The 19,182-nt window shown below is 42.1% G+C and overlaps 1 protein-coding gene across 2 annotated transcripts; it reads right to left on the reverse strand.

Moving 5' to 3' along the window:
- Positions 1-6,911: 6,911 nt before the first annotated feature.
- On the reverse strand, positions 6,912-18,453 carry LOC110535215 (solute carrier family 22 member 17). 2 transcript variants are annotated; one of them, XM_021620084.2, is made up of 10 exons: positions 17,382-18,453; positions 16,018-16,539; positions 12,978-13,081; positions 12,341-12,495; positions 11,783-11,948; positions 11,152-11,267; positions 10,924-11,029; positions 10,006-10,229; positions 8,908-9,019; positions 6,912-8,733 (listed from the first exon to the last, which is right to left on the reverse strand). In XM_021620084.2, the coding sequence occupies exons 2-10, from the start codon at positions 16,477-16,479 to the stop codon at positions 8,457-8,459; spliced, it is 1,722 nt and encodes a 573-aa protein (XP_021475759.2). In that variant the 5' UTR covers positions 16,480-16,539; positions 17,382-18,453; the 3' UTR covers positions 6,912-8,456. The 2 variants fall into 2 exon arrangements, with proteins under 2 accessions (XP_021475759.2, XP_036790661.1); XM_036934766.1 differs by having other exon boundaries at positions 16,018-16,343; positions 17,382-18,449.
- Positions 18,454-19,182: the final 729 nt, after the last annotated feature.

Here is a 19,182-nt window from a genome sequence, read left to right on the forward strand (position 1 = left end):
GAAATGGAGGTTCCTGTATTTACCATCTGCAATAATTTTTGGTTGATCAGTACAGTAATGTAATTAATTCCAAATATTAATAAAGCAGAGAACTGTTTCAGTAGCCTACATGTCTCATTAATATGTGTGCATTGATGTGACCCACAAAATGAAAACATGCATGGTGTCTTTATACAGTAAGATATGTAGCCATGACCTCTTGCTTAGGTTAGTTGTCCATCATTTATAATTATAAACCTCCCATTGACATTGACACGCCTAAAACAGTTGGTCTTTATGTTGTAACAGACGTCATGTGTTTGAAAGGGTAGCAGGGCTCTTCCGAGACACTTGTTCCATGCTTTGACACTCCCTCCAGTGTTATGGCAAGGTACAGCAATATGGCAAGACAAAAATGATTTTTATTTTACTAAGCAAGTGACGGCCTACACCGGCCAACGTTGGGCCAATTGTGCGCCGCCCTATGGGACTCCCAATCACGGCAGGTTGTGATACAGCCTGGAATTTAACCAGGCTGTCTGTTTTGACGCCTCAAGCACTGAGATGCAGTGCCTTAGACCACTGCGCCACACGGGAGAATTCACCTTGATATTTCTGCAGTGACGCATGGGAGTGAAGTAGCCCAGGTTTGGGCTAATTATATACAGTGGTAATAATTACATTGGAGGAAATCCCTTGCAAGTAGAACTTGTGTTTTGCATGCAGCAAAGCAAGCACAACTTCAAAGGATCAATGCAAATAGGAGACGTGTCCACACACACGACTGTCAAAATATGCTTTTGAAATTGACAGAATTCCCCAGCCCCAACTGGTGGCGGAGCTGCAGGTTTTAACGAATGATCCTTTAGGATCGTTTAAAGAGCAAGTTAAGATTCAGCTTCGTCCTAGTACTGAATCAAAGCATTTTCAATTGAACTGCTTTTGATTATTGGCAGAAAAAATAACCGTTTCTACATTTACATTTATGTTATAAAATCTGAGAGAAAAAAAATGTCATCTGATGTCAGAATCCTAAAATAGTCAAAACAATTGAATATAGATAAGGGCACCTTACCTCCAGCGGCTAACGAGAGCAGCCTAGCTTGTTCTGAGTAGCCTACTTGCTGTGGAGAAGTATTTTTATTTGCTGTAGAGGAGCCTGCTAATTATAGGACCTGATGCACGTCACGTCTGCAAGTGAAGACAATAATCAAACACTCCCATGAAAGTCCACAATTCCTCATAATATGATAAATACACACAGAACCTGCTACAATGTTATTTGTTTAACATTATGTTAAGACTTTTCAAAATGCCGGTTATTCATTAGAAATCTGTGCTAGATAATATCCTGATGTATCAATGCAGTTTTGTGCCGTTTCACTCATTTCAACATTAAACTTAAGTTATAAAAAAATATATTCAAAGAATTGTATTCATGTATTTATTTCCAGATCAGATTTATCCTTGTCTGACCAAGTAGAGAGATGTTATTGTGAGTGGACACACTACAGATATTACAGTATACCCTCTTAACATGTTGAGGATGTATCTGTCGCAAAGATTGTGTAACGTAAATAAATAACATGTCCAAAATGCTTTATTGTTGCGAGTAGTTTAGGCTTATATTGTTTGCGCTTGTCCAATTCATTGAAGGTTATTAAGAAGATATGATTAGCGAACTCATTAGGGAAGGTATTTTGTAATTAATGTGGCTAGATTTCGTTAGCTGAGGAATGCAGAAATCCAACATGTCCTGAACAATCCTTTCCTTCTTAATCACGATGTGTTGACAGATACTGTGCTCAGAGCTGTGGCCTCTCTTTATAAAGACCGGTGACACTTTTAGTGCTGATATCTCAGGAATCCCACTGCCTCAGTTATTGCAGTTGAGTGACTTTGATTTTTATTCATTATTGCTTAACAGTTTACAGAAAAACTGATGAAATGCAGAATTTACATTAATAAAAAAATTGCATAGAAAATAGTGTGTGTAAGCCAAAGGTGGGATGTTAAAGAATAATGAGACGTAGGCCTAGCTGTTGCTGTCTCACAAAGTTGATGTGTAACCTTAGCCGGAACGTTCCACAATCTTTATAGAGGGTGCCAATAATTTTGTACCTGACTATGTGTAGGAGGTGTCTTTAATAATGGGGATGTAGCTGTTGCTGTCTCTCAACTTGATGGTTTGTGAGGCGTAACCTTAACTCTGTCGTATTTACACCACATTGTTTCCCTTCCTTTGTCCTTCAGTACAAATATAACCCAGTGAAATTCCTGCCGAGTGCCTTTCTCTGATTGAGGTGGACAGTGTGTGAAGTACATTGATATCTGATCTAGATTAGGTGCTATAAGTGTTTTATCAGAGATTAATCCTACCACATGCCTGATTGTCCAGGTCATGGAAATGAAACTCTTGTTGAGAAGCATTCACTACAAGTGAAGGGATTTGGGGGAATGACAAGTAGCTGAGAATGTCGATGCTGATCTTCAGTTAATTTGGGGGTAATAGGTCGATTTCAATAACATACCACAGTGAGGTGTAGAGCGTTTGATTTGCCTGCTCAAAATGTTTAGAATGACAGGAAATTAGCTTTTAAAATGGGAAAATATTCTCTCAGCTTCATGTCAAAATGTGTAGCATAGCAGGGGGGGGGGGCTTGCTCGAACCTTTCGGGGGGGCTCGTGAAACGCCACGGTCTCCGATGACTAAATTACGGTAGATAACGTTAGCTAGCATTTGCATTTACGAAAAACATAACATTACATACATAGCTACCGGTAGGAAACGTTCAAAGACACAGCTCACAGTGAGTGAATATATTTTTTTTGTGCATAATTTAAATTCCTTACTGTCATCTCTGCAGACCATGACTAACGTCCGATAACTATACAACGTCTTGAGTAGCACCTTTCGAAACCGCCATTTCTCATTGGTTCCTTTCGAAACCCCCATTTCTCATTGGTTCCTTTTGAAACCCCCATTTCTTATTGGTTCATTTTGAAACCCCAATTTCTCATTGGTTCCTTTTGAAACCCCCATTTCTCATTGGTTCCTTTCGAAACCCCCATTTCTCATTGGTTCCTTTTGAAACCCCCATTTCTTATTGGTTAATTTTTAAACCCCCACTTTTCCTGAGATATGTTTGATCTGGACCCCAATCTGGGTTTTAAAGAGACCTACATCTCCGCTAAAACCGTTGACACCTGCGTGCCGTTTTCAAGGGATTGTTAAATGTTAACTATTTGGTTGTAATATAACCTCTTGAAGCGCATTGTCAGACCTACACTATTCAGTTTATTCCATGCAAAAAATTATTGCGCACATTGAGCTCTATCAGAGTTATACAGCAAGTAACTGCATGCTATTCGTGATGAGTAAACATCAATGATCATGTAATTTCAGATACGGATATCTCTCAATATTGGCCATCATTAATTGGATATTTGAGTGAAATAAAAAGTGAACTATACTTGACAACTATGAGTGATTTTGCTAAATGTCCCATCTTTTTTTAATCTCTGCCTGTCAAGCAGCAGAAGGGTATTTGCAGTGGTAACGTTAGTTGTACAGTTGTACAGTTGGCAAATAGTGGTAAGTGGACCTTATGTAGGCCTACCTAGCTAAATTAGCTCAAATGTTCCCCTTTTCAACATTGGGTTTAATTACGATTGCTGCTGACAGACATGATATAAGGCTACATTGTTTGATGGATCACATCAATTGTCTAGCTATCTAAAATATCACGGCAGTATGGCTAGTTAACAAGCCAACTTTCAGGGGATAAACTTGCCATCTATAGTGGTGATGACAGTAGTCAGACAATTTTACCAGGACTAGGATTTGCCGATGTCAAGCTATTTCCCAAATCCTATAATCTCGGATGAAGCAAACAAAATTATGTTGTTTGCTTAGCTTCACGTATCTGAAATTACATGATCATTAATGTTAACTGATCATGAATAGCATATAGCTATTTGTTGTATAACTCTGATGATGGAGATACATTTGCGTAATTCTTTTGCATGGAATAATCGGAAAATAGATGATATTATAACCAAATAGTTCTAACATTTATTTAACAATCCCTTGAAAACGGCCAACCTGGTCTCAGAGCATTTCGCATTATTCTGTACGTAAATCTGAGACACTCAATTTAGTATGATATGTTGTGTTTGGCATGGTTACATACAGTGGCGATTTTAGCATGTACATCTTGGTGAGGCAAAAATATATAATTATGTGGGATGCATGCCCTCAAAGCCACTACACAACACTAAACAATACATTAATTGCACTATAACTGTGACAAATGGTGCCCACAAACTGTTAGGACCTAGATAAAGCTGTCCCAACAGCAGTCCATAAGGGGACGACAAGCAGATAAGAGGCAATCCAGAATTTCGATTAAGACATTAATGAGCGAGCTAGGACGGACATAGTTAATGTAATTATTTGTTCAGCACTTTTGAAATGTACAGCAACAGAATTCAGAACATGAGCCGTTCTTACATTATTCTCCCTGAACACCAAGTCAGAACCGTATGATAAATAAAGGAGGCATATAAGCAGACAATGAAAGCTCTTACAATATTCAATGATTACATTTATCAAAAACAGGTTATAGGCTACATGTGCACCACCAAGTCAGAACAGTAGGCGAAATTAAGAAGTGAAAGTAGACCAAATGATTAGGGAGAGGCACATGGGCTACTAACAGCTTACTACACAGCATAACTTAGTATTACTTTCTTAGCTACAGTATACATTTCTCCCTGGAATATTACGTTGTTTATGCAGCAGCGTACAATACATTTTGGGACATAAGAATTTGAACATAAAGTAATTGGCTCAGTAGAACAGAATAAATATTTTAGCATAAGTATAATACAGGAAGGCACATTTTATATTTACACATGTATCAGGGAAGGGGTGATTGGGGGGCAAGTGTTTAAGTTGTGCAGTATTAGCAATAGTAAATAATAGTCTGGTAGCAGCAGTTGTGATGTGTGTCTCTGATGGCTTGTAGATAGAAACTGTCTCTAAGCCTGTTGGTGTCAGACCTCCAGCTTCAATACCATCTGCCAAACAGTAAGGGAGTATGAACAGCTCATGGCTGGGGTGTGTGGGACTCCCTGGATGGGAGCACGGTCCCGGTGATGTACTGGGCCGTCTTCACCACCCGCTGGAGAGCCTTTCAGTCGTGGACAGAGCAATTCCTGTACCAGGCCGTGATGCAAATGGTCAGTACGCTGTTGATGGTGCCTATAGTATTTGGAGTAGACCCCGAATGGCATGCTACATTTCTTCAGCCGCCTGAGGAAGTAGAGGCGTTGTTGCGCCCTCTTGACAAGAGGGGTGGTGTTGTTGGTCCATGTTAAGTCACCGGTGATGTGGACGCCGATTAACTTAAAACTGCTGACTCTGCTGCAATCCCGTTTATGTGGAACGGGCTGTTCCCTCTACTTCCTCAAGACAACAATCAACTCCTTTGTTTTGCTGACTTTGAGGGAGAAGTTGTTGTCCTGGCTACACAATGCCAGTTCACTTGCCTCTTCCTTAAAGGTTGACTCGTTGTTGTTGATTATCAGGCCTACAACCGTTTATGTCGTCAGCAAACTTGATGGAGTTGGTGTGGTGCAAATCCACACAGTGGTGGGTGAACAGGGAGTACAGCAGAGGGCTGAGGACACACCCCTGGGGGGACCCCTGCGTTAAGAGTCATTGTGGAGGAGGTGTTGTTGCCAATCCGCACAGCCTGTGGTCTGCCCGTCAGGAAGTCCAGGATCCAGTTGCAGAGGGTAGTGTTCGGACACAAAGCTTTTGAGCTTGGAGGGTACAACAGTGTTGAATGCTGAACTATATTTACTCTTTTGAGAGTTTTCCTTACGTCAACCCTGGGAGAGTGAAAACACCTAGTCGTCCAGAGCAGCGAGAGTCTTCCTGGATGGCTCGGTATTGTCTGGTCATCCAGAGCAGCGAGAGTCTTCCTGGATGGCTCGGTATTGTCTGGTCATCCAGAGCAGCGAGAGTCTTCCTGGATGGCTCGGTATTGTCTGGTCGTCCAGAGCAGCGAGAGTCTTCCTGGATGGCTCGGTATTGTCTGGTCGTCCAGAGCAGCGAGAGTCTTCCTGGATGGCTCGGTATTGTCTGGTCGTCCAGAGCAGCGAGAGTCTTCCTGGATGGCTCGGTAGTCCATGATAGCTTGTAGTCCATGATAGCCTGTAGTCCATGTTAGCCTGTAGTCCATGATAGCCTGTAGTCCATGATAGCTTGTAGCCTATTATAGCTTGTAGTCCATGATAGCCTGTAGTCCATGATAGCCTGTTGTCCATGATAGCCTGTAGTCCATGATAGCCTGTAGTCTATGATAGCCTGTAGTCCTTGATAGCCTGTAGTCCATGATAGCCTGTAGTCCATGATAGCCTGTAGTCCATGATAGCCTGTAGTCCATGATAGCCTGTAGTCCTTGATAGCCTGTAGTCCTTGATAGCCTGTAGTCCTTGATAGCCTGTAGTACATGATAGCCTGTAGTCCATGATAGCCTGTAGTCCATGATAGCCTGTAGTCCTTGATAGCCTGTAGTCCATGATAGCCTGTAGTCCATGATAGCCTGTAGTCCATGATAGCCTGTAGTCCATGATAGCCTGTAGTCCTTGCCACATGCGTTGCGAGTCTGAGTTGTCAAACATCGATTCAAGTTTGAGATTGTATAATTTTTTTGCCCTAATGGATTTGCGGCGCTCGTACCAATCTTTATCAGAAACACTTTGAAACATCTCTACGTTGTTATCTGGGGGGGAAGATATGCGTAACAAAAAGTAAATGATACAATCTTAAAACCAATATCCAAGATCAATAGGATGATCTGTTAGCTTCCTGACAACAAGACCCTCTTCATCCATCAACACAGACAAGACAGACAACAACCCATTGTTTACTTAACATTTTATTTTTTGATTCAATCAGGTTATTAGAGTTATTAACATAATTACATTGCTGTTATTGCTTAATAGATCATCTTAAGGAGCCAGCAATGTCTAACAACATATTACTGTCGTCAAGTTACTCATAGTTATTATCATCATCAATAATATCCATATTATTATTAGATTTGTTTAGTGCATTTTAAAGAAACTACCAAAGACCTGCAGTGGGAGGTGTCTCTTTTCCCCTTCCTAACTTCAAACCCCATTCAGTCCCCCCCCCCCCCCCCCCCCAAATAAGACATACAGGACCAAATCCTTGCGACAAGGTGCCTGTTATACACATCACCATCACTCTATTATAGTGAGTTCCTGTATTCTAAACGGAGAAATACATAGCCCAGGTCTGGAAACAGCCCTTAGACCTTACCCCCTAGCCTAGGGCCAAGATGCTTGTGGAGATCTGAGAGGATCAGAAAGGTATAAGCAATATCGTAATAGCTTCACCATGCCGCATGATAAGCTGGATGGATTGTTGTACCTAGCCAATCCTTTCAGATCAGTGCCTAAGGGGTGGGGGCTTGGCCTGGTTTCTGGACGCGGCTATAATTCAATGCTGCAAACTGTTCACGGTATTTCCCCACAATAATATTTAGCGTAGAACTGATACAATATAGAAATGTGTGTCCATTTTCTACCATACATTTCTATCTATCAAAAGGTTTTCAGCTCTGAATGCACAGGCACGCTCCCTATGTCTTCAGTGAAGTCGAGTAAGACAGGTCTGACAGCCTAGACGATCAAGATGAATGACCCATAAACAGTACTGGCTCCAAGTCACATCTGGGAATTGAATTCATTTCGTTTTAGCACATCCAACCAAGTCCGAGGAACTACAGTACATTTAAATGTCACTTTCTCCATCTTTTGTTTTTCAACGGAAGGACTCTTGGGTTTGAGGAAGGAGCCTATTAGTATTTATTTAATGCAAGTTCAAAGTTTCACCAAACTACCCTCAAGTATAACACTACTCATAAAGAATCTTCAATCAATATCATTTCCCCCAATGTCTTTAAGAGCAATAGACAAAATTGCCCTCATCTTGTCTTAGTACGATGCTTTTCGACAATACAAAGTACCCTTCCCAAAAACTTCCAGAAACAAAACTCCTACTGTTTTTTTTTTTTAAATAAATAGATAACCTAGCATTCATAAAGTTAAAGAAACTACGTTGTAGGTATTTACAGGACCGTTTCCATAACATACCTGCCTCTACCTCCGTGAGCTGTGTGGGATGCCATACTCTGCCAGCTAATACACAAATCAAAAGGGCCTCTCTGATGGTGGCAGACGGGAGCATGGGCAGAACGCATCTGCTCCCTTTCCTGACACACAGGCCTTATGGGAAAGGTGAGGGGAGGTGTGGGTCCCTTCAACCACCCTCCTTCATTGACTCAGCACAACCATCTTCAGCAGACAGCTGACCCTCTTCTCCCTCGCCAGCTTCCTCTCCGCGACCTGCTGACACTCTGGGCTGGCGTTATGACATGCTAGGTCTCTGGGTTGGGGGTGGCCAGCAGGGGCACGTTGTCCCTCCTCCTCCGACCCAGCGAGGGGCGCCGGTACTGCTCCCCGTCGGCCAGCGTCTGGGGCAGCGGTTTCCTCTTGCTCTCGGGCAGCAGCAGGATGGAGAGCACGGCCAGCAGAGCCAGGGAGGAGTACACCACGTGGTGTAGGAAGTAGCCGTAGTGGTTGCGCAGGTCCATGAGCGGCGAGGTGAGCCGACCCACACAGCCCAGGGCCAACACCGTGCCCACGCCAATGCCCCTGGACGAGAGGGAAAAGTTCAAAGGTTAGTGATCTCCAAGAGGAAAGACGAGGATCAAGCCAAAAATGACATCCATTAATATGAATATTAGGCCTAAATAATACATCTAATACACGGAAACAAGCCTAGATGGGGAAGACTCGTGTGACAGTCTATGAGTTGCTGGTCCTTACCTGATGATGGTGGGCATGATCTCTGCTGTGAAGAGGACACAGAGAGAGGCAGCCGCCTGGGAGGAGAAGAGACCCATCACTGAGAACACGGTGATGGCCGCCTCACTTAGATCTGAGAGAAGGATAGGAGGGAGAGTTAACTTAGAACTGAGAGTTAATTTAGGACTGAACTCCACAGACTGACTGTCTGGCGATTACATCTGAAACTGAGACACGACTTTGACATTACTGCCACGGCAGTGTCCTTCATGAACTGGTATACCACCATTCAGCCACAAGGTGGTGCCATGCAAAAATAACCTGTGCTTCCTGTATTCAATGTCAATTGAGAAAATGATGGAGTCGTAACTACTTCATGACATGTGGTCTCCTATGAACTGAATTACATTTACCCTCTATGTATTCCAGGTGAGGACTATCTATGTGTACCTAACTATGTGTATTCCAGGTGAGGAGTAGGTAGAATTTGGCCCCTAACTATGTGTGTTCCAGGTGAGTAGGTAGAATTTGGCCCCTAACTATGTGTGTTCAAGGTGAGTAGGTAGAATTTGGCCCCTAACTATGTGTATTCCAGGTGAGGAGTAGGTAGAATTTGGCCCATACATTTTTGTATCCCAGGTGAGGGGTAGGTAGAATTTGGCCCTTAAGCACTGACACGGGATTATATGTTTTAGTGGATGAAAACATATCTGATCCTATATCAGTGGTTAAGGGACTATTTCTACAAAGCATTATGCCAATCCGTATTTGAAACAATAACAAAGTGGCCACCCCATCTCTGTTTTGGTAAAAAGCTGAGGGATAAGCCTGGATAAATGTAAACACTCAAATGCATAGACAGAGCTATGAATGCAAGGACTGACCATCAATGACATCAACATTATAGTTGTAACCATGTTTTAAGGTTATACAGTGATTGTTTACAAACTTTGAAGTAAAACAAGCTTATATTTTGGTTTCTGATGGGGTATAACAGTTGAACTAAGCTCATGAGGCATTTTAGTTATATTCTTCAAGATTCAATGGGTATAAATCATTAATTTACAAGTCCAAAAATGGGTGTAGTAACTAAGGATTCTACCTTGAACGCCAACTTACACTCCATCAGTCCGAGGAGAATCAGAGATGCCAGCCCTGTCATCGTCATGGCGAGGAGCAGGATACCACGTCGACCACACCTGTTCACGGTTGCCCATAACAACAGCCAGGCCCCTCCTCCCGCACAGACAGAGAGTAGATAGGTCCAATAGAAGCTGGGGGCAGTGCCTCTGACATCACCGCGGAACGAGCTGTAACAGTGACTAATGCCATGGGAAATGAACCTGACAGACAACAGGAGAAGATGGAGAGGGAGAATCATGGTCTGATTGGCAACTACTGTATGAATCCTATGGGTGCCAACCTGTAAAATGTTGATAGAAGCAAGGCCAAACCTTTACATGACACTATATGTAGCATACATACTACTATGATTGATTACCAAAATGTCGTTACATCTTATTAGTAAACGGTGTAGTTATTGTGTAGTTACACAAAGAAGTTAAACTTTCATGTACTGTATTTGTATTTATTAGGGGTCCCCATTAGTTCCTGCCAAGGCAGCAGCTACTCTTCCTGTGGTTTATTATGGATCCCCATTAGTTCCTGCCAAGGCAACAGCTACTCTTCCTGTGGTTTATTATGGATCCCCATTAGTTCCTGCCAAGGCAGCAGCTACTCTTCCTGGGGTTTATTATGGATCCCCATTAGTTCCTGCCAAGGCAGCAGCTACTCTTCCTGTGGTTTATTATGGATCCCCATTAGTTCCTGCCAAGGCAACAGCTACTCTTCCTGGAGTCCAAACACATTAAGGCACTTACATTACATATAAAACAAAATATAGAACAGTACATCATATAACATTATTACACCACTGCATGTCTACTACTGGTAGACCTACTACTATTACTATGTGTGCAGCTAATTAAAGTCTGACATGTGAGGGCAAACTTCAAACAACACAGTTAGGTGACTTACGAGGTGAAGCCGAGCACACATATGTTTTTCCAGATGTTCCTGCTGTGTACGAGCTCTGGGAAGGACAGATGTGGGCGAGTAGAGGGAGATAGCTCGGAGTCCAGCTCTGAAATAATGACAAACACCACAAGTCACACTGGAGGCATGAGCAGAGAATTGTTTTTCTAATAAAAGTCATAAATCTCATGAAAAGACCCACACAAAAAAGACAAAATGGTTCCCACACACCTGTGAAGCTCTCGTCATCCCTCCCTCTATCTCTTCTTTCACTGAAGGAATTCAGATCAGCAGATCTCTCAGAGAGGAGGAGCCAGCGAGGAGACTCAGGAAATACTCCTGGAATACTGAAACAAAAACATGTTCATGTCATTTTCTCCTAGCTTCCTTCTAGGTTGAAGATAACAACGGTTAAGACAAGAGGGTTGTGATTAAGTCATAAGGCATGAGAATCCAGGGATTACCGTGTGATAACTCCTGATTAAGGGCTGTTCTTAGGAAGAATTTTAAATAATGGGACCAGCGATGCTAGTTAGCGTCCACATGGAATTATTAGGTTCTTCAACCTAGGATCCATCCCAAGCTATTCTCTCCCCTGGAACAGCAAAGTTCATATTTCATTTGCTCTGTGTTCAATTTACTATTTGCAATAAAAGGTCATGAGGAGTGTGGGAGGGACACTGCACCTTGAAGCCAAATGCTAATGTATTCTGACTTGAGTTAATGGCTAAAATCAATACAATGCCGGGATGCACTCAGCAAGTCAGTTTGCATTTACTTCTTTAATGAAATGACTACCATATTCCCCTTCCCCTTGTCCATAAGTTACTATCCCGCAACACACCCACACACACACACTCACCCATAGGTGAGGAACAGAGAGAGTGGTGCAGCCCCAGTTCCAAGTAAGCCTCTCCAGGACTGGTAACCCAGAGCAAAACCAAGCAACAGCAGCTCCCCAGCAACTGTAGTTAGTCCTGCCACCATTGTGACTAACAGACGTAGTGAGGGGTCACAGAGTTCAAGACCTGTCAATCAAACACACAAGACAAAACAATGAATGATAACAAAAGATTGTCATCATGGCAGTAGACTTTTGATGCTTTTGTTAGAGCCTTTTGTACTATGGCTCTGTGTTTTGACCAATCATGTGACGTGCCTGGATTTGAACTTTTTTATTTTTTATTATCAAACTCCCTTTTTTCTCCATATGTCAGATGGTTCAGCACCATCCTCAGGAAATTGTTTTCATTTTTGGAGTTATTCTCATTTCTGGATAAGGCTTGAAATACAGAATAAAATTATGATATGTCACATGACTGCGCAATACACATGGCCCTAACTATGACACCAGTATCTGAGACTACTCCCGTGTGATGTAAAGGCCCTAACTATGACACCCGTATCTGAGACTACTCACGTGTGATGTAAAGCGTGAGGTAGACACCGGCGCTAGCAGCAGCCAGGCAAAAACGCATGACAATAAAGAATGGGGGAGCAGTAGAGACGCACACAAGCACGCCAAATACCACTGAGAGGGTCAGAGAGGTGAGTAGTGTCTTCAACCTGCCCAGTCTGAGGAAAACATAGAGAAGAGAAGATACAAAGCTCTGTTTTAGTAGTGCTTAAACACTGGCCGGTTTCATGGAAAGTAAATTCAGATATAGGCCTCTTAAAAACAGGTTTAAAACCCAAGTTAACAGTCCTGGTTTATTGAGTCCAAGAATAAAGAAAGTAAATAACCAGGGTCATTTCCATGTAAATACATAGTTATTTAGGGACATTTAGTCTAGAAATATATGTAAACAATGTTCATTCAAGCACATTTCTTGATTCAAGTGCAGCCCAGGCCTGAGTCTGGATTCAAGTGCAGCCCAGGCTTGAGTCTGGATTCAAGTGCAGCCCAGGCTTGAGTCTGGATTCAAGTACAGCCCAGACCTGAGTCTGAAACTGTCGTTGAAAGCTTAATTTGATGATCTTAATGAACTGAATCTTGTTGGCTAATTACATTTGCTTCATCTCACTTTAAACCCTTCGTATTTCTCAGCTCGTCTCACCTGTCAGCTGCAAAGCCCAGTCCCAGGCATCCTGTCAGAACGCCCAGGATGAAGGACACCTCTTCGACTGGGACCAGCCAGTACTGACCACACACCAAATCCCACTGGGAGAGGAGAGGAAAACAACGAGGTGGGAAACCAACAGAAGAATACAGAAAGGGAAGAAACAGTTAAACATTTTATGTTATGCACAATCACTCCATCAATAGGCCATTTTTCCAGATCATACAATTTTTTTTACATTTCAACCAAACTACAGTATATATAAAATGTGATTTCAATAATTTCCTTTCAGTGTTTGAAATGACTTGAGTGTGACTTTGTTATTACATCTCAAGAGCTCTGCATTTTCTACTGTTGAAAGCTAAGTGATTATAATTATCTACAGAGATAGCATCGTTTTTGGGCACAGTCAGGGAGCTGCTGCTAACAATACCTTATGTTACTGGAACCTATGCAGGGACGCATAAAAGCCTGTCAAATACTATCACTCATCCTCACTGGTCGGCATAGATGCACTGTATAGTAACCTCACACATGAAAGCATAGCGGATGAGGTGCTTGGTTTGGGAGAAAATAAAAAATGCCAAACCTGCACACAAACAAGTTCACAAACTGCCCAAACCGGTTATAAACCTGACTCGAAAGCATTATAATGCCTTTGGCCGAAACCTTTGCCTTGCATTTTCCCCCTCTTATAGTAAACGTCCTCATGTCAAAGGAGCATATAGGCTGCCATGGTGATACGAGACAGCTGAAAGGGGCATATAGGTTGCCATGGTGATACGAGACAGCTGCTTAAAGGTGCTTCGTTCAGTATTTCACTGAAGCCTTATTGAATAAAAGCGGTGCGCTGATCAGAGCTTTTCTGGCCTCCGTGAGAAGTTACTGAAGAAGCACCGTGGCGTTATACAGGTGGAGTAAAGGTAAAAAATACACTCTGACACCAACCACTAAATCAGGCCTTGTGTCTATGAAAAGACTAACTGAATGATATTCCTGCCGTCTATAGGTGCATGGAACCACCGTTGCAGTAGTCTGTCTCTTCAGTTAGAGTGACTCCTTGAGACCAGTGTATGTTCAGTTAACCACAGAGGGCAACAGGCCCACAGAACAGCTTACAGAAGAAGCATTGGGTATGCCACCCGCGCTACCGCGCATTGGAATTCAAAACAAATAGAGAGTCGGTCCACAGCGAGCCAATTGAGAGCTTAAGACAATCCATGGAAGAATTGGGCGTGGTGGACATTTGTCAAGAGTTCTGCCAAAGACATTAGGCCTGGTGCGTCATAAGGCATTGTAGAACAAGTACACACAACAGTAAATGAAGAAAGGCAGGATGAGTTTGGTTGTACATTTCCCATTACTTCCCTCTATTTATAACATAGGCCTACTTCATCAAAGCTGTGTTAATGGTGAAAGCGTTTTTTTACTGTTGCCGTGATTTTGACAGTTACTTACAGGCAGCTCATTGGCAAGTAAGTTTGTTTTTTTTCCCTTCATATTACAGTACACCTAATGTAATCTAATTACGGTATCAAAGCAAGTACCGTGTAATGACACACAGTACACTACTGTAAAATGTATTATATTATATTGTTTAAAAAAAAAAGTAAATACAACTGTAATCGGAATGAATGGATCAATGGATGAAATTCATTGAGGGGAGGGGGTTTGTATTTCACAGTATTTGAATGTAATTACAAGGGATACACATTACAGCATATCTATAAATATGTGGGGTATTATATCACTTGCACTTATTCGGGATCGGTGTCTCATCCACGGGACGGTTGAGATAATGTAGGCTAATGCGATTAGCATGAGGTTGTTAGTAACAAGAATATTTTCCAGGACATAGACATATCTAATATTGGCAGAAAGCTTAAATTCTTGTTAATCTAACTGCACTGTATAATTTACAGTAGTTATTACAGTGAAAGAATACCATGCTAATTTTTGAGAGTGCACAGTTTTGAACTTGAAAAGTTATTAATAAACAAATTAGGCACATTTGGGCAGTCTTGATACAAAATGTTGAACTGAAATGCAATGGTTCATTGGATCAGTCAAATGTTGCACATACACTGCTGCCATCTAGTGGCCAAAATCTAAATTGCACCTGGGTTGGAATAATACATTATGGCCTTTCTCTTGCATTTCAAAGATGATGGTACAAAAAAAATACAATAAAACTGTTGTTTTTTTCTTCGTATTATCTTTTACCAGATCTAATGTGTTATATTCTCCTACATTCATTTCACATGTCCACACACTTCAAAGTGTTTCCTTTCAAATGGTACCAAGAATATGCATATCCTTTCTTCAGGGCCTGAGCTACAGGCATTTAGATTTGGGTATGTCATTTTAGGCAAAACAATTTAAAGAAAGGTGTGGATCCTTAAGAGGCCTTAAGAAAGTCTTCCAAACTGACAGTGACTACAGGGCAAATCAGACCAAAATAACATGCTCAACCATTTAATGTTTAAGACTTACTGCCACTCCAATTATGTCCCCTATACAAATTGATGGGGCACTATAACCACATAGGAGTTAAATTGGTACAGCATTCTCACTAACGGGTGCTACAAATATAGCCTCTTACAAAGGCATGTCTCAAAATATGTTAATGAGTCAACAATGCCAACAATACAATACTATGTACGCACTTTTGGTCAAAAGGTTTTTGGCACTCCAAAGATACGGTACGTTACTGTATTCTGTTGGGTGGATTACAGTACCATTCGAAATACAGCCATTCTTACCCCACCCACAACATTTTCCCATAACGCACCATCATTTACAGTACGCTGCAGTTAAATATTTCAAAGTCTTTTACCAATGCTAATACCAAAAATTACTGTAGAAATTACCGTTTTCTGTTACAGTGCATGTAAGGGTATCAGAACTTCACTGAAGAATGCATTGTATCATTGTTAAACAATCATTCCCTGCTCCCCTAGGAGCTACTTGGATTCTGAGACCGGGAATTACAAACTAATCAAGAAAACAATGAAGCCGACAAAGTTCCTTGAGGTACCTCGGTAACAATGTTAATCCTCAAGCCTTCTGTGACATTGTAGTCCCAGCCAGCTTCACAGTTTTCCACCCCGGACTGGGTACCGTTGATAAACTGCTTGCACTGAGACAGCCCCCCGCTGTCCCCCACTCTGTCCCCCTTCTCCCAGGGCAGGGAGGCGTTAAGGACGGCAGGCAAGGGTCCCGGGAGGCGGCAGTGGTGGGGTGAGGTGAGGGTAAGCAGGGAGTCCGAGGAGAGAAGGAAGGCCAGGAAGAGATTGGGCAGGATGGAGAGACCGATGAGCATCCTCTGCTTCTTCCTCCCCAGGGCCAGGACCATCACCTCCCCTGTGGGAGGCAGGGAGGGGGGATGTGGGAGCGAGGAGGAGGGAGTGGGAGATGAGGGAGTGGGAGAGGAGGGGAGGGAGGAAGGGGGAGGCGGACAGGGGGAAGGGGAGGGGAGGGGGGACTCAGGTGATGTCATGACTGAGGGCCAGAGAGGCTGTGGTCACTTCTTAGATGGACTGGGAAATATGGGGTATATCTGTGGTGGGAAAACATACACAAATATTGACAAGCTTGGATTCACCATTACTACTTTCTCCAAAATATATTATTAGCTACAGTATACAGTTCACCTGCAGAATAAGAATAAATAGCTCAGTGAATGGATCTGCTTTCTTATTTATCTACAGACTTGAACAGTCCGTTTTACAACTTTCACCTGTGCAAGGGGAATCACCAATATAACCCTGTTACACTTGCATACTTAACTAATCACAAAGTCTGGCAAATGATATCTCCAATCAATCCCATAAAAGAGCGTAGAGGGAGCAATGCCAACCGCATGACATAATGTTTAGCCAAATATTCGATTGGCGGAAATACCCATTTTATTACTGGGTAAAAAAGAGGAAACGTTTTTATCTGTAGCATGACTATAACACGTGTAAGAAATACGTTGTACGGTTATATTTTATAGCCCAAGATCATGGAAGGTTTTTGGACACGTCTATACTATCAGCCATAAGGGCATGGTCCATTATACTGGCAAGGCCATGAACTAGGCTACTGCTAAAGGAATGAAGTTACATAATAGCTTTTTCAGACAGGGGGAAAGTACTGCATCGAAGGAAAAGAGCCAACGCATATTTTAAGAGGTTTTGAGCAACACACACAAAGCACCAGAAAATAAAAATACCTAACATTATTGTGTAACATTGTAACATGAATAAAACTGGCATGGTGGTGACATAATCGGTCACTGAAACAAACGCACTCACGCATCTGCCCGGGGCAGACAGCTAAACACATTATTTTGTAAATATACAATATTGTCACAGGCTGTGTGGCATGGGGACAGTTGCAGCAAAATCAATGACGTACCCCTTTCCAGTATTATTATAGTCGTCGGATATTATAATAAATCCACTGGGTTAACGATTGCCCATTGTCACTTCCGAACGTCCGTTTTGGGAAATCCAAAACATTGAAGGGGATAAAGGGAACAGTTCCAAATTGAGTTGAAATTTCACCGCATTATCTCAACTCTTCCTATGCGTCTTCTCTCTGTCGGCTTTGGCTATTATTCCATCCTGTGATATATAGGCTTCTGTCCCGGGGTGGTGTTATATGAAGCACTGGAAACTAAAGTCCTGTCAGAGAAGATAACGCAGGGCTTCAACATTGACACCCACTGAAACCTACTTTAGGAAGCAATCCGTTTTGCTGTATTGGCAGACAGGTTGATGCTCGACTTCTACCGTCCCTGATTTCTAACATTGTTGCTCGACCGAAGTATATGTCCGCCGACATGAAACAAAGAAATTCAATATTAATGTATTATTTCTGACATCATCTTAAAGGGGACGGGTCACATAACTGCTGGCTGGCTGGCTGAACGAGGCGAACCGATCATTTCTGTCTCTGGGACAAAGAGAGGGTGGAAAACTGCATTGGTAGAAGCGATCTCCAGACTCGTGAGAAATCGGATGTAGTCGTTGAGGGGACGTCCCCAGCTTTCACTGCAAATTGAGTCATCTGCCGCATGGAGGGGCCATACATCACAGATTATTCTCAAGGTTGAAAGAGCTCACATTATGCGCTGTATTATAAATGGACTGTCCAGATTATTTTGTCATTTGCATGGAGAGCATATTGTAGATATTCCCTTCGTGCCTCTACCCTTGGGCACACTGTGCCGTCCTACTTCTCACACCAGTGTAGCCTGACCAGGTCTCGAACACAGGTCTGAACCTCTTGAAGATATCATAAAGTGATCATTAGGTCGTGTAGTTACCCATTCCTTCTTTAAGTGCGTCCCCTGCTATATTCGAACAAGTCACTTAGGATCATACCGTTGGTACACGCATTTGATGGCTGCACTTGGGTCAGAGCCGGTCCCTGCCATTCTGCTACCATAGGTGAAACCAAAAAAATGCCTCTCCCTGCAAAACTAGAATAGTCCCAGTAAGCAAAATGAAGTTGAAAAGACGTTTAAAAAAATACGGATTTTCTGTACTTTGATATCAGGTACATTTTCGGTTCTAAATTAAAGTTGAAAATACTTATTTTCCGGATGTTGAAAATACGTATTTCACAGACGTTGAAAATATGAATTTTCCGGGTGTTGAAATCAGGCTCATTTTTGGTTCTGAATTAAATGTAAAAACAAGTGATTTATATATGTCTATGTTTGTCCAGACAGGACAAAATCTGAACCAAACATAGACATAATATGATTCATTCAGATTTGGCCCGCAGCAAAATGTGGATATCAAGGCGGGTCCTGAACTGCAACAAAAAAGATGTCCAGAAGGCGTCGGAGTCTGTCCGTGCTTACTGAGTTGTAGGCAACACTGTTGCCTGAAATTTAATTTTATGAATGCCCATCTATCAAATAACATTTTATTTGTCACATACACATGGTTAGCAGATGTTAATGCAAGTGTAGCGAAATGCTTGTGTGCTTCTAGTTCCGACCATTGCAGTAATTTCTAATAAGTAATTTAACAATTTCACAATTACCTTATACACACACAAGTGTAAAGTAATGAAAAATAATATGTACATAAAATATATAGATGAGCGATGGACGAATGGCATAGGTAAGATGCAGTAGATGGTGTAGAGTACAGTATATACATATGAGATTAGTAATATAGGGTGTGTAAACATTATAAAGTGG

The sequence above is a fragment of the Oncorhynchus mykiss genome, chromosome 11 (genome assembly GCF_013265735.2).
Source record: "Oncorhynchus mykiss isolate Arlee chromosome 11, USDA_OmykA_1.1, whole genome shotgun sequence".
NCBI lineage: Eukaryota > Metazoa > Chordata > Actinopteri > Salmoniformes > Salmonidae > Oncorhynchus > Oncorhynchus mykiss.

Excerpts from the sequence above, each read along its gene's own strand:
- LOC110535215 (XM_021620084.2), bottom strand. The coding sequence starts at position 16,479 with ATGACATCACCTGAGTCCCCCCTCCCCTCCCCTTCCCCCTGTCCGCCT. Across the intron at positions 13,082-16,017 it reads GGATTAACATTGTTACCGAG|TGGGATTTGGTGTGTGGTCA; the intron begins GTACCTCAAGGA and ends CTCCTCTCCCAG. Across the intron at positions 11,268-11,782 it reads TCTCTGTTCCTCACCTATGG|TATTCCAGGAGTATTTCCTG; the intron begins GTGAGTGTGTGT and ends TTTTTGTTTCAG.